Here is a 16144-nt window from a genome sequence, read left to right as displayed (position 1 = left end):
TGCACATGTGCGTGATTTTGCAGGGAAACTAATTTCTAACTAATTTTACTTGGGAATGTACTTCATGCACACTAAGCTGTGAGATTATTAATCAGAATAGATGGGGATCTGATGGACAATTATTTTCCGTCAAATGTTTAATACCTACTCAGAATTGCTTACCAAGAAGCAACCTACTAATGGTCTCATTAGCTAAAGACATGAGACAAAATTAGAGAGCAGTGTGTAAAATCATGGGAATAACAGCAGTCAAGAATTTATTAAATAAACTAGACTGGAGATTAATTTTGAGATATGTAATTAATTTTAGGGAAGCTTGGAGCTACCATAGTCTCTTCCTGTGAGTGGTGAAATCTCATAGCAACCTCTCCAGCTGTCCTCCAGTGTTACCCTAGGGTAGCTATCACTTTTCCCCTTATCTTAGATACATGGTAACTTGTTCATGTAATATATAAACTTCCTTAACACAGAGGGATTTAATTGGATAGTAATCCCTAACTGGAAAGGTTGTGTGTATACAGCTTGGATTTAACAAAAAGAAAAACATGGATCAGGAAAATGTGTCTGTTTCCACCATTGTGGGCCCCAGCTGTGCACTGTCTGCGCTGTTCAAGTTTTCCTGCCTCAAACTTTATTAACAAAGTTTGGTTTTCGTTACAGACATTCATAGTTTGGTCACACTTTTAATCCAGGGTACAAAAGATGATACTTTTGTGTAGACACCTGGCGAATCTTTCACTCCACAGCCATAGCCCCAGGAGGTCACACCATACACAACCCAGCTTTCCCCTGGCCGTTCACACATCAGTGGTCCACCACTGTCTCCTTGACAGCTATCAACACGTTTCCGTTCCTGGACGTTTCCAGCACAGAGCATTCTTCCTGTGAATCTTCTTTTGTAACGCTCTTCACATACCCTCTTGGGAAGTAAGGGGATGGCAGCCTGTTGCAATGTTCTTGAATAAGCCCTTCCTGAAAAGAGGACCCAAATTATTGTCTCATGATGATGCTTTCTCTTGGAGACATAAATGTGATTTGACCCAGTTTTTGCTGTCAGTCTTCACAGTGTTTTGTCATTAAATAAAATGACTGAAAACAAGACTTAAGTGATGAAAAAATCAACTGTTTGATTGCACAATTGCACATATGTTTTATGTGCATTAAACATAAAACTAAAATACTATATAATTAAATATGGAATATAGATGCTTTTTAAAAAAAAAAAAAAAAACAAAAACAAAAAAACAACAACTTAAAATTTAATACGTATCTTTACTTTGGACTTTGTTTGTTTTATTCCAAACATACTTTGTGTCTTCTGCAAGAATAAATACCTTAATACTTAAATGGAGAAGCCTTTTTGGGGAGTCCTGAGGAGATGAGACTAAAGCTGTAGAAATACTTCATCTCTAAGTCACCAGTTCAAGTCTAGCCTAGCTCAGCCTGACAAGTGAGCTTCCAGGTGGAGTATCCAGCCAACCATCATGCTCGTGCCCTGAGAGGCCATGTAAGCTTGCTTGTCACCTCAACAAATGAGCTCACGTTTCTGAGCCTGCGTGTACTCTGGTAGAATTCAGCACTATCATCGGAATCTTCCACAATCATCGTAACTTCTATGTACCAGAGAACTAATGGGCCTCCTCACAAAAGGAATCTTTGTTTTGTGGAAATGACCAGAACCTGTCCTTTGGTTTTCTTTATCTGTAGTGAATCTTGCAGTGTATAAGCAGTGCTCTGCGTATAAAATGTCAAGATTTAAATTTGGCTTTTTTCTGTAGCTTGCACCTCTTTTTCATTTGGAAACATGGGAAATTAAAGCCAGTGTTGTTTTTTTTTTTAAGTAAAATCTTAATACTTGTGATTCATACAGTAAGTCTGAAATTTCAGCTGAAGTACTGAGATAATGTAATTTCTTACCATAATTACAGTTAATTAATGGAGTGCTTAATGTTTGATTAAATAGATGTCCAAAGTAAACAGCATTGCAGAAATTTCAGAAAATTGTGTAAAAAGCTAGACAGAGCAGGGCAATGAATTAGCAATTGTTTGTAGCAAAAAAAACCACCCTTGAAGTCTATCTCCTTTATTGTAGTACAGTCACCCAGACATCTGTGCGCACAGATTAACGCACATAAAAAGGAAGAGCTGATGTCTGGCCTTGTCTCCTTGCCAGTTTGAATGAGTCAGTGGAACAAAGGCTCAAGTGTGGCTGCTGTCTTGCACTGTTATTCAACACCATAAAAACATGAAAATGAAACATGGGTATTAATTTGTAAAACATTCAAAGGACAAAGACTTTTGAAGAAGAAGAATATTATACTGACCTAAAAAGTGACTAGACATTTTTTTTTCTGTACGCCTGGATCACAGGTTGCACTGTGGATCTCAAACTTTGGCAAGATGTTCTCTTAATTCAATCTCACTGCTGATTGAAAATGTCAGTGGTAACAAGGGAGACTAAAAATCACAGAATCACTGTGGTCAGAAAGGACCTTTAAGATCGTGGAGTCCAACCATTATCTAACTCTACCAGGCCACTTCTACACCATATCCCTGAGCACCCCATCTAGACGGCTTTTAAATACATCCAGGGATGGTGGTTCAACCACTTCCTTGGGAAAATATTATTTGAAGTTCCAGTATGTATATTTTATATATCCATTTTGCTATTGGAAGTACTGTCATTTTAAAAAACCTTCCTAAAATACTCATTGTAAATACCTTAAAAACCTTAGCTATAAAAAAGCTGTTAGTTACGTTCTGTGGCAGGGGTGATAAGCTGCTGCGCAGGATGTGCCTGGCAACAAATAAGCTTTTCATTCATGCTTGTCAATCTTAATGAGGTCGTTTTACTGACTGGTTCTGTGGTTTAGAGTGACATGGTTAATCACCGTTTTCCAAACTAAATTCAGTAAACAAAGTGTTGTAATTCCTGCTTAAGGATCAGGAGAGAAAAAATTCTCCTGTATAAAAAGTGTAAAGTTACTCTGTTTTGAGCATTTTCTTATTTTAAGTATTTGAGGATTGGTGTTTTGGTGTTTGTTTTTTTGTTTGTTTGTTTGTTTTTAATAAGCAGCTTCAGGTAATGAGATTGGTAGGTGCAAATCATTGAAACATTTTTACCTGTGTCACCCCATCCAGTGATGTAACAGTTGGGTGCACTTTTCTGTGGTCTCTCTCTCCTCAGTGGCAAACAAGCAGGTAAGACATGGGTACTGAATCTGGCACACTGTTCCTCCGGCCCCTGCAGCCTCACCAGTGCAATGTCATAGTCACTGCTGTCAGGCCTGTACTCTTTATGCATCACAATCTCTTGCACTCCAATTTCTTCCTCATACTCTTCCGGTACCAGCGTGTGATAGTCTCCAACTCGCACAGCATAGTTGTGAGTGTTGTTGCCATACCTAAGATAGAGGTGAAAACAAAGAGGGCTGGCTCATGCAAGGTCAGATCCTAACCGTGCAAACAGATTCAGTCAGCGTATTTGGTCAGGGGGGCACAGACTGTTGTCATCAGAATAAAAATCTGAGTACTAGCATCACTGTGATGCTCCAAATCATTACTGAAATCAGAGTTCAAGCTTGCTTTGTAGGTTGAGAAATTCTAGAACCTTAGATAACTTGATAAAAAACTCTTACATTAACTGAAGTTATAAGGAAAGCAAAGCATATGTGCATCACAAGCACCTGTGTCAAAATGACAGAAAGCCTGTAAATCTTAGATTTGTTTGCATCTAATATGACCCCAGGTTCTTTCACATCATAGACTAAATGGTAGATACTGTAGAGGTGATTACTGTGGCTGAAATAACAATGTTCTGTGCATGCCTTTGGAGATTTTTGGATTACAGAACACATAGTCCTTCTCAGAAAAATGCAAACAAGGGAATACTGTTAGGTACGTTTATTTATTTTTAACTCTAGCTAAGCTAACCCAAATATTTTTCCTTTGACTTCTCCCTTTCCCTTGTAGTTTTCAACAGGAAATTTGTAATTCCTGTGCAGAAAATACCCTACAGTGTTCTGTCACCTTCTAACCTATAGTTGTTGTTTGTACCCGCCAGCAATGTGCTGATCTCTATAGCTTACTAAAGCTCACTTGAGTAGCAGCAGACAAAGCAGGAACATTACAGATTTCTTCTGAACAATGCAGCTGTACCACTGAATATTTCTTCTAATTGTGGGTTGCATTCCTGGTTGCCTGCAAAGCTTTCTTTACCAAATTCTGTACATCTCCTTCGGGTCTTCAAGTCTCTTCTAGGCTTGTAAGGAGAGAAAGTTGCAGTGTATGACCAAACATCTACTCATCTGAAGATGACCTTCTGTATAGGAAAAATGAAGTAACTACCAAAATACTTTTTCCAGGTTCTCCTCCATAGCAATCTATGTGAAACACTCTCCAGATACTGTATTTTCCTTTTGGTTGGAAATCAAAGTTCTATAGTAGCTGGAAGTGAAGAGATGCAAGTGATGCTAAGTTTTTCAAGTTTACCGATGTGTTTTAAAAAGTATTAATACTGATTTTAGTCTCAGAGAATGGAGGAATGTGTCTTCTACCAAATACATCACTTATTTTCTCCCAGAAAAAAAAACCATAAGCTTAAGTTTTGTTTTAATTTGTAGGTCTGTGTGTTCATGTCAAAGATGTTTAAGAAAAAACATTTACTTGTATGTGTCACATGACTAATCTGTTTTGAACACAAAAGTGATAGTATTTCATAACTTATCACTGAATCAATTTTCACGAGGCATTTTCTTTTAAGAAATGAGAGCATGAATGGGAAAAGAACATCAGAAAAGGCAGAAGCATGACTCGGGTGTTCTGAGTAGAGGTATTTCTTTGTGAGCTTTTTTTAAAAAAATACTCGAATCTCTCTTTCTCTTGCATTAGATCTCACAATCTCATTTCTAGATCATCTTGTGTGGTTTTGCTAATTTTAAAAGCTAAGACTTCACAGTTGATTCTTCTCCTGACAAAACAAATGCAAAATTCCATGGAGGGTTGGCACATGATAAATCGCTTTTATTTTTCTTGCCTTTAAGGAGATTCTTCAGGTTAAGAAAGGCTATTAGGTCTTAACTAGTTTCTGGAGTTACAGCTAGGAGTAAGGCTACACGCATCTGCAGTGCGTTAAAATACTATATAGTACAGGCGTTACTTAGCATGACTTTCTTCTACTATGATTTTATGTGAAAGTGACTTTTTTATGAAGATGTGCATCTTTACAGTAAATTGCTTGGTACATTTCAGTACCAGTTTGTACTGAATAGGTTTTATGTATTTGCTTGCTATTGCTTCTGGGAACTTCTAGAAACTACAATGCAGAGTTTAATTTAGCATGTTTACATATAGACAGACTTGAAAGCAGATTTTTGTGACCTGTGAGCAAAAATTTTCAGGAATGCTTTGGCAAAACCATAGCATTCAAAGTAGAAACATATTTTCATATAAAGATACAAGTTAGGGAGGAAAGTATTTTTTACTTCTCTAGTTATGGAATATATAAGTAGGGAAATTAATCTGATTCCTTAGTTCAATGTTGTGTTCTGCAGGAGGTTTCATCTGCAGTTTGGCATTTACATATATAAAAAGGCCATTTGTTTCTTCACATGGAGTCAAGCATGTATTTCCTAGCAATACAGCTTAAAAATTTCTGAATTGGCTGCAGGAAGAGAAACTGCTAAACCAAAGGCAAGTGTGTTGGTCACTTGGCCATCTTTTTCATGGAAGTACCTGTAATGTTGACTGTTTAACAGGAAGCATGCTACTATCGGATATGAAGCAGTCTGGATAAGCTGAAAACCAAACAGACCCTGGTAACTCATTTTATTACATAAGCTAATCAGTGCCTTGGTCCTCTGTGAACCTTGTAAAACAGAGGATTAAAACACCCACTTCTAGAACATTTTACACACTGGCGGCACAATCCTGTGCCACTCTCTATGGGGGACGAGGTCAGTGCAGAGGCAGGTAGATGAAGGGTCATGGTGTGCAGCATCAACCGGTCTGTCACTTTTACAAGATCTATTTACAGAGCAGATTTAATGCTCAGAACATGAAGAGTGTAGTAACACTGGGACGGGTCACTCCGAACTAGCTACTCCTGTCTTGCCAGGCTGAGATTACAGTCTTGACTAATGCATTAGACGACTTTGATCTGTTTTCCTCAGATTAAATTAGAAAAGAAATTTGATACAGAAAAGAAAGTACTTTAGTTACTACTGCAGTAAAATGGCTTTATTGTTTTCATTTTAATTATTCTTACATACAACCCCACCCTAAAGTAAGTGGAAGAGCTGTTTTTGTTACTGACATCTCCAATACATTTTCATGCTTAAATTTAACTACATGATGATGTTCTACTTAATTTAAGTGACACAGCAGCTAAGCCAAATAGCAGCTAAGCCAAATAAGTACAATTACGGTGTTTCCTTTGACAGTTCAGGAATCTTAAGTAGTTTGATAATTTTTGCTACAGCAATTGTGTTACAGTGTGCCTCCTGGAGACAGAGGTTTCTGTTACCCCTTTGTCCCCAGACGTGGGCACACATCCAGAATTTTCCATCTTTCCCAGGTTGTGGCTGGCTTAGCCACCACAAGACCAATCCCCTAACACCCATTGGACCCCTGACCTGTAGGTAACCCATCCGTGTATCCTTACAGGACAATGCCTTTGTAAACGCACCTGCCTAGCTGTTAAAAACCCCTGGCCCCAAGGCCACACGCTCTGTCGCTTCTCCACTGGGGTGGGTGCTGTTTCAGTGCCTGCCTCAGGTGTTTTTTGTTTGTTATTTTCATGTTATTAAAACCTTTTCTTTTGGAAGAAAGCGATCATTGCCCATCCCTCCTTTACTCGCCACTGTCCTCCTCTTCGCTGAAGAGGCGGCCTGCAGGTAATACGGGGGTCCCGCTGGGGGTGTTTTCATCCCGGGCAAAATCAGTGGGTTTAAAACCCCTCAAAATATATTTTTGATAAGTTATAACAATTGTTTATAACTGGTGACCTCATTGCCTTTAGAACCTATCATAAATGGGGTTCAGTACCCTAGAATGTGTTGCTAGATACAATCTTTGAATGTTTGAAAGCAATATTTTAACAGTTTTTGGTACACGTCGGAGCATCACAGTGGAATACAATTGTACAAGGTCATTAACATTATATATATCTATCTGCCTGACAACTGCCAAAAATATTTCCAAAAGGTATTTTGGAAAATACCCTCATAATTTTTAGATGCACTTTTTGCTCTGTGCAGCAAACCATGTATTAGTGCTATACTGGTAGTCTCTGGATTATGAAAGCTTTCTTGCCTTCTACCTTCAGTAAATATTTGCCCATCTAAGTTAACCATTGTGTACACTGGCATACAGGTTTTGTGTATCTAAACAAAGACAATCATGGTGCTTTGTAGATGTGCATTATCAGTGGTGTGATGCAAATCTGATTCTTGAGTGGAGAAAGGTGATTTTACATGGTATAAATCTTTCTTTGCTTTAACTTTTTAAATGTAATAGGTGTCTGTGCAGTTTAGATTACAGGCCTTATCCAGGACATCAGTTCCAGGATTTACCATATAATGTATCCATTACCTTTAGTCAAATACAATTTGAGAGGGAAAGGGGTTGTGTGGTATTTTCTTTTTTTCCTTTTTTTTTACCTAGTACTACAGTCACAAATGTATTAGGTGTTTCCAATTTAGATGAGAAATGAACATGCTTCCTTCCTAAACTGATTTATTAATCAAATGAACTTGATTTTTGATTATTCTGATTTGTAAGCCTAAGCATGAAGGAAAGTGGTTTGTGACTAGTGAGCACGAGTGCTGTCCTGTCTGCCCTCTATCAGATAGTATAGTAGAAAAATTGCTGATTCTATTTTATGTCACATCCTCGATTTTGACAAAAGGAAGTGTTCCCTTTGATAGGTTCCTGCTGTTTTCCTGTGTTATGGATGATGGTCATTTGTAACAGAATAGTGACAAAAGGAGATCCAGGAAAGCTTATCTTAATTAAAAGTACTGATTTTAAACATTTAATAGAAAGATAAGTGCTGCTTCTCATGCAAATTTATGAAACTTCAATGGCTACAAGGCTTCTAGTGAGAAGCTTAATGATCAATCTTTGCACAATTTACCCTGTTTGTGGGCACATTCACGCACAATCTTAAACTGATTTTTTTTTTCATCTGTAGACAAGTATTTCTTCCCTGGTAGTAGCTGGTATTTGCCAAATGTGGAAACATTGTAGTATAGCATCAATACATAAAAAAGGCAGAGTAATTTAGGTTAGGGATGTTGTCTTCCTCACCTAGGAGTCACCTATGAAATGGGAGAGAACCACCACACTCACATCACACTTGAAGAGTGGAAGCAGAGGAGGAGTCTAGCAGTGCTTCATTGGTAGAAAATGATGTTGCTTTCAGAGTGTTATCTGTGTGTTGGAGAGCTGGGCTGGGCGTGACTTTATGCTCTAGTGCAGCCTGGCAATGCTGACCTTAGCACTTCCTAGAAAGGTTACTTCCCAGCCAGCTGGAGGATGGACTAGTAATGACCCACTACACTAATGCCATCCTGCTGCCAGTCAAGTACTGTACTAACAATGAAGGCACACCTGAATTCATTTCACCATTCATGCTAAATTTGAGAAAATGGATTTTAATTCTGCTGTCTGCTTTGGTTTCTAGTGTCTTACTACGTATTTGGTTTCACTATGGCTCAGAGTCCCTAGTTCTCAAAACAGAATTACCAGGACCCTGTTGAAGTATACACAGGCATTCAGGAATGACTAAAGCAGCACTTAAATAAAAGCTATATTATTAGAACAGTACAAAGTTTCAAGTAACACAGTATTTCCAAAAATTACATCACGGTCATTATCATTTCCTTTTCTATGCCTCATATTTCTCATTATCCAAAGTTAATTTTTTTTTATTTTATTTTATTTTTTTTTATATACAGACCTACAAATTCCCAGTAGCTGCCAGAACCACTCAGGACAAAACTTGTTAATAAGATGGGCGAGTTACAGAAGGAAAAAGAGCTTCAAACATTTTTTTTTGATCTAAATCATGTCTGTGAAATTACAAAACCCAGTAATGCTGCTATAGTACTGGTGAACAATTCCAATCATTGTGCATAAAACTGTATTTAGTGTCTGTCCATAGTATGAGAGAGACCACTTTTTTTACTGAAGCAGTGTTCTCATTTCCAGGATGTGAGATATTGTATACTGGCCTTTCTCTTCTTCATCTCTGGAAAATATGTGAAGAAGGCGCTTGATCTATAGATAGCTCTTGGAAACCTAGCCCCTTAAAATCACTCTGAGATCATTAGAGCAAGTTCAGCCCAGTCTGCCCATCTGCTTAGAGCTAAAGCTGCCTTCTGTCTTTTACAGTAAACAGTAATGCGTCCACAGGCTGCCAGAATTTTGTGTTTAGATCTAGGTTGCACAGTTTTAAATGCAGTGTCTGGGGCACAACAGTACTTTGGTCCCTGAGCCCACATTACAGTTTCAGAATAGCCTGTAACAGACCCTCGAGTGGCTGTACCAATGTGGAAGTGTCCCAGTGTACAGTTCTCCAGCCATGCTGCTGCCCCATCATGGGTGTTCAGAAAAGCATCCAAAATGGGCACTTAGGCAGCACATTCAGGCATGACCTGGAGCCCCAGCTATGTCAGCAAGCCCCTGGAAGAGACAGTTATGATTTCTGTGGGACTGCTTACTGCCAGAATATGCTGCAGCAGTGCAACAAATAGTCACTTATTTCACTAAACTTTGAGAAATCATTGTAATAAGGCAAAGAGTTAGGTAACTTGGATCTTGATTTGCACACAGAAAATATAACTGGCTTCCTGTGATCTCCCTTCTCCTTTCCTGGAGAGGATCTTCAAGGGAGAATAACAGGACAGAGTGTTTTGCTTTTATGTCGTTAATCAAAGCGTAAACTGCATCCTTAGTAATAACTAAGATGATGAACAGCGGAAGAGGAAGCCATTGTCTATGAACTTTGATGACTGCAGCTAAAGTGCTTTCAAAGTTCTACAGGAAAAACTGTGACATCAGTTCAAGCAGGCAGAAATTTTATTGAATTTGACTGTTTCAGCTTGAAATATTACCAAGATAAGTCCTTCATTTTTTTTCATGAAACATGAAAGTGAAAAAAATGTGCATCTGGCACTAAGCAAAGTAACACCATTCAAGTAAAAGTATATCTGACTCTTGTTTCTGGTTATTAGTGTGCAAAAGGAAAGGCTCAAAGTCCAAAGTTAGAATATTTGCAGCCCACTTGATCGAATTCTAGCAAATATTCTCAAAACTGCAATGCCGTTCTTCTGTGCTTTTATTCCAGCCCATACTGCAGCTTTTTGTAAGGATTCCAATGAAATAATTGCTGCTGAAAGCTTAAAATGCTAGACCAGCTTCCCTACCGTGCAAGTTGATGCTTTTGTACTATAGTAACTTCATCAGCAGCATGTAACTGTAAAAAGCATGTATAATAACTTCATCAGCAATTTCTGACAGCAGAATTACTGAAGGGGGGATACCATAAAACCTGAGTAGGAGAATTACCAGTAACAGAATATGTTTCTGAAAAAAATGGAAAAAGACATTTAAAAACCCTAGATAATCGCTTAATACTGAGCACTGCAGAAGTTAGACTAGGAAGATCAAATGTGATTTACAAGGGAGCATAACTTGCAAACCAGTTGCTAAACATTTGGAAAGGAGCTAAATTTGGCTTAGTTTTATTAGAGGCCAGCGTCAGAGAATTTTACCAGTGTAACTGCTTAGACAATTCCTTTGTTAAAGGGGATGGGACCTTTGTTTAGATGGCTGCAAAAGACAATTTTTTATGTGAGATAGCAGTAAGGCAGTTCCCCCAGACTAGTTGAGAAGAATAAGTAAAACAGCTTGGTCTCACTAGCATCCAGTGTACAGATTTACTTTACTGTTAGACTCTGCAAAATACATGAGTGCTTTACCCTAAAATGGGTTTTGGGGGGACTAGTTCATCTACTTTGTGGAGTGTTACTCTAAGAATGACTATCACTACCAATATCTATGAGTACCAAAAATAATTAAATACTATAGTTCCTGTGTTTGATTTTTGCTCAGTTGTCTTCATTATAGCCTGAAAGCCATAAGCTGCAGTTTTGTTAGAACAGGAAGTTGTGTTAAAATGTCAGAAGTATTGTCTGTATCTTTTCATAGACATGCTGAAGTTATGAATATAAATCTTGTGAATGATGACATCCTGAATAATTTCAATGTTTGTTATTTTTATTATTATATTATTATGTTTTTATTATTATACATTATTCTTTTTTTATTAGGGTTTTTTTTTTATTTTTATTTGGAGGGAAAAGGGGTTGATTGGTAGGGTTTTTTTAAACCAAAGGCCAGCTCTTTGGAACAGTTTTCCGTGGGCTTGAACTGGAGTATTTTTGCCTACACCCAAAACAACAAAAGTTTGAAAATACACTTCAGTATTGAAAAGAGACCTACCTTTTAAAGCAATGTGCAGCAGTGAGGACCCAGCAGCTGCTGATGAGTGTAGCACCACATAAGAGTCTTCCATCACCATGAGAAGATTTTAGTCGGAGTGCAACCTGCCATGGCCAGCCTCCCCTACAGAGGAGAGGAGACAGTGTGCTCAGGGTACAGCAGTGGAAAAGTAGGGTAGCCTGTCAGTTACCTTGAATGTAAATCCTGTTTAGTTTCTTTGAGTGGTGTAGCTTCCAAAATGTGTAATTAATTAACAGTTGAGAATACCTTTATATTCCTGCAGCATTCAGAATTCCATTTAACAATGGCCAGGTTTACTTTACGGTTGTTTGGGCATCAAGCACTCTGAGTGCTTCCTCCCACTATCAATTATTTTCATTTTCCCTTCTCAGATTGCATTCATTGTGCCAGAAGTACATTCTGTGGGTTCCTTGCCAAATACCTTCCAAGCCAACAAACCAGAAATTTCCTGTCAGCTGGAGAAGGGGGAAGAAGGGAATTTCTTGAAAAGCTTAACCCAGCATCCTGTCCTGTCTGTGTTCATATGTTGGTCGCTTCTGAGCAGTTTGGAAAGGCAAGCTGGCAAACCAAGACCTCTAAAACAACTGTTAGAAACCACAAGTAATAGATGAGCACCTTTTCAGCTTGTGATCAACTGTTTTGTATAGCAGATTTGCCAGGCTGGATTATTATTTAACAGACTAGCAAAACAGAATCAGAAAGAAACGGGGAGAGAGATGCACCTGTAAGCAACAGCAGCAGCCAAGAATTAAGCCTCAGGCAAGCTTAGGTGTTTCCTGACCACTGTCAACTTGTATAGGTATCCTGGAGTACAAGAGCTGCCCAGCATCATCTGGTCCAGCATCCTATCTCAGGGTTGCCAGTGCAAAATATTTTAGAACAAAATGGAGGAATTTAGTTCCCATAAAGCATAAAACAATTTAGACATTTATAAGTTTTGGAAGATGGGATTTAATATGTCTTTCCAAAATGGGGTAATTTGGACAGCTTTGGATTTCCTGATATGTATGTGAGTATCCAGATCTTTTTTCTCAAGTTCTTTGTCTTAATGACTTCTTGTGACAGTGAGGTGTTTTCTGATACTGTTCATATGTTCCTTTTCCTGATCTTGAAACATTTCTAAGTGCACTATTGGATTTCTCTGACCTTTTTGCTTCACCTGATGTGCCTACAAGATCAGGTTTCTTGCTCCGACTTAATTGTGCAATCCATTATTTGTCACTGTTTCATTTCTTCCAGTGTCCTCTGTTCACATACTCCCAAGACAATAAATCTTGATCTTCTTTTTCTGTGTAATGCATTATTTATTATTCTCATTTGTCTCCTTACTAAGGTAAGTAATCCTACTTTGCTCTAGCTGGCTGCATCTAAATGTTTTTCTGGGCTCCCTCTTGTCACTGTTCTTTGAAGCTCCTCCACTTAGGCAGTGTCTTCTTTGAAAAGGATTGATGAATGCTGTGCATGTACTTTGAAATAGGTTAGGTTGCACAGTGATATGTAATGAGAGTAAGTGTATTTTTTCACAATCCCTTTTGTAAGTTTCCGTTAATAAAATAAAGCCTCTACTTCCTATTTTAGCATTTAGGTGTAGTATTTAGGGGCAGTAGTATTCAGTTAATCTCTTTAACTAAGTGTAAAAATGTAATTAAAAGCTAGGAACAAAGTGTTAACAAAAAGCCTGAGTTTATAGCTGTGTCATCATCAGAGAGGCTTATTTTGTGATGGAAAATCAGGCCTTGAGCAGTGAATCGTACCCAGGCCTTTTTTTTCAGTGTAGGTAGCATTCAAAACCTTGTAAACTATTGGTAGCGCTCTTCATATAACTCACATCCTTATATCAAGGTGTGCTTTGGGAAGAAGTGGCTGTTTTGAAAGTAAGAAATGTAAACTAGCCAAAGGCTAAACACATAAGCATCTACAGATTTTCAACTAATGCTGCAAGTTATTTATCAATGAATAATTTTTAGTTTCCTACCAAATTTCCTTTGAATATATTTCTGCTTCTACCTCACAACCAGCAAAAAGACAAACAAGCCTACAATAAAACCATAAATTAGGCAAACCTCTTACAACAAATACACATCTTAGAAGCTTATATTCAAAATCACTTGTCTTCAGCAAATATTTACCGTAAAGAATTTTTCCCACCAATTATTCGCTTTTGTCGACGATGCAGTAACCTCAGTCCACAAACAGAAGCAAGAGAATCTAAATCAGAAAGGGAGATGTATACAGCATTAAACTCAAAATGAAAAGTAGCCAATCTTCAATGAGATTTAACATAAAAAATAATAACATGAAGGCTGAATTTACTCTGTGTTTCATGGTAGTTTTTAACAAGCAAATTTTGCAGGGAAATACTGTAAATTATCTCAGAAATTCTTTTTAACTGAGAAATTCTGTGATTACAGAGCAATTTACACATTTGTGCTCTGCTTCTCAAGTGTAGGATTTTTATAGGATTCTTCCTTACTTCATTTCCCACTGCTTTTGTTTCTGTAATTCTGCTGATATAACTGTTTCCCCTGTGAGGTGGGATTGTTTACATCCACCTCTTCCTACCGTGACACTTCCCCATCCAAACCTGTTGGTCTGCCACTCACAACAGGCTTCACCTTTATTGCTGTTCCCGGAGGCCTTCTTGCTCAGGTGGTCACAGATCACCCCTGCGTCCTCACTGTGACGGCAGTTGTGCATCCCAATGTCCTGCTTGATGCAGTCTGCCAGGGATCTCTCATTGCCTGTGCACTTCACATTATCCACGTGGATCGGGCCTTTGCCCTCCCCAAAATATGCCATTGTCCTTGCTCTAGCTGGGCCTCTGGAAACACAGAATAGTTTTTTTATTAAACATTTTGAGGCATTATTCTACATTTTACTCAAATTTATTTCAGAGTGAGTAGTGGAAGACACTGAAGTTTTATTCCAAGTTCTGTCATGATTCACACAACAATTTTTCCTCTCATTGCCCTTGTTGCTCTGGTATGCAGAAAAAAGTGCAACAAAATCACTGCAGTTATTAATGCTTGAAGAGAGTTTTTATGTATTTAGGTAGAAGGCAGGATGCAAAATATGTTACATTGCAACTGCATTCCAAGTACCTATAAAGCAAAATATTTAAAAGCTGTTTTTTCATAATCTCTTTAATCCTCATAAAATCAGCATCTGTGAATGCTAAAAATAATTTGTTCTGGTCTGATTCCCTCAGAAAGATGTGCCAGTTAAATAGAGTATGCCTGCACTCTAGTAGGAGCTATGATTTACAGATCCATTGGTTGTTGATAGTTATTAACATATTTCATTACTGTGCCACTTTTGAAGTGCACCCCACAGCTAAGTTCTAGAACTGTAATGTAACTGGAGAAAGGCCGAACCCAGTTCTGTGTCAGCACCCGCCTTTTCCTGGGAGGAACCCCCTAATAGCTCAGCTGTCCTGACACGTTTTGAACTTCGACAGCTTACCTGTATTTACCAGATAATGCAAAGCCTTCACTGACTTTGAGACCAGTATAGGACAATCTTTGCCTAACAGGTTTAGTATGATTTAACTTGTCTATCACAAGCAATGTGCCTCTTCTTGCTCCAAATATTTTTCTTTTGTGAACTGTATTCTGATTAGAGATAACGGCAAAATAATGTCCAGCTCTCCAATACCTGTCAGCAGCTGACATGTCTCTGTATACTGTTACAAAGTAGTGAGATAGTACAAGCATTCGTTGCAAATTCTTACCTGGTTTTGGTATCTCTGTATCAAAAAAAAACCCAAAGTTTCTCCTTCAGGGCATTGCGCTGAAGCTCCTCAGGGTATCGAAAACTACTTTGTTGTGAATGATCACAATATTCTTAGCCTTTCCCAGGAAAGTATTTATTGTAGTTTAGTATAGAATTGTCTCTGCAGACTCTTACCAGCTACTTAATAAAGGCACTGCCTGCATTGGCTTACCAGATAAATCTCAAATACTTGGACATCTGTGAGGTTGCATATGTAAATATTTTATGTGAAGGAGATGTAGGACAGACAAAGATGAAAGGGGAAACTTAGTGTGCATGGATTGCAATCAGGCATTGACATGAACTGAATCATGGGGCTTGGACTGCAGAGACTCTTCATACCTTTTATGAAAGATATCTCTTACAGTGCATCAGTGATCTCTAAGTTCACTGGTAATGGCTATGGAAGGTGTCCATGCCAATTCTTGACAAAAAAAACCAACCCACTGTTTAAATAGAACATCTACCAGGAAACAAATGTAAAAATAATTATGTTCAACAAACAGTGCACATTAACAGAAAAAATTATTTCATGTAATTCGGATATTTCTAAATTAGAAGTCTTAAGTCTTATGCGTTTGTTACGCGCCGGAATGTGCTCCTACAACTGGTTTTAGTCCACCCTTAACAAATGTGTGTTTGTCCTTTAATTGCTGTTTTCCAAGCCAGGTATTTATACATAGATGACCATCAGAGAAACAACCTTTTTGCTTGCTCAGATCTGTCCCTAGAGAAGGACAGCTTCAGGTCTTAACCTCTTAGCTTTTCTCAGACACAAGGCCATACACAATAATGTGCTGAGCTCTTCAGGTGTAGTATTATCATTATTCATAATACTGTTAATCAG

At 38.1% G+C, this 16144-nt stretch overlaps 1 protein-coding gene across 1 annotated transcript; it reads right to left on the bottom strand.

The window, feature by feature from the left end:
* Positions 1-664: 664 nt before the first annotated feature.
* On the bottom strand, positions 665-15137 carry LOC103781413 (neurotrypsin-like; the record flags this gene model as incomplete). The annotated part of the gene is made up of 6 exons (XM_008949129.1): positions 665-972; positions 3124-3404; positions 11506-11628; positions 13656-13734; positions 14142-14347; positions 14989-15137. Coding segments are annotated over 6 exons (1146 nt in total), but the record flags the coding sequence as incomplete, so codon positions are not given.
* Between the last annotated feature and the right edge of the window lie 1007 nt (positions 15138-16144).

This window comes from Merops nubicus, unplaced genomic scaffold (genome assembly GCF_000691845.1).
Source record: "Merops nubicus isolate BGI_N331 unplaced genomic scaffold, ASM69184v1 scaffold25231, whole genome shotgun sequence".
Lineage (NCBI taxonomy): Eukaryota > Metazoa > Chordata > Aves > Coraciiformes > Meropidae > Merops > Merops nubicus.
The sequence above is the reverse complement of the archived record's forward strand: the minus strand, read 5'-3'. Positions and strand labels throughout refer to the sequence as shown.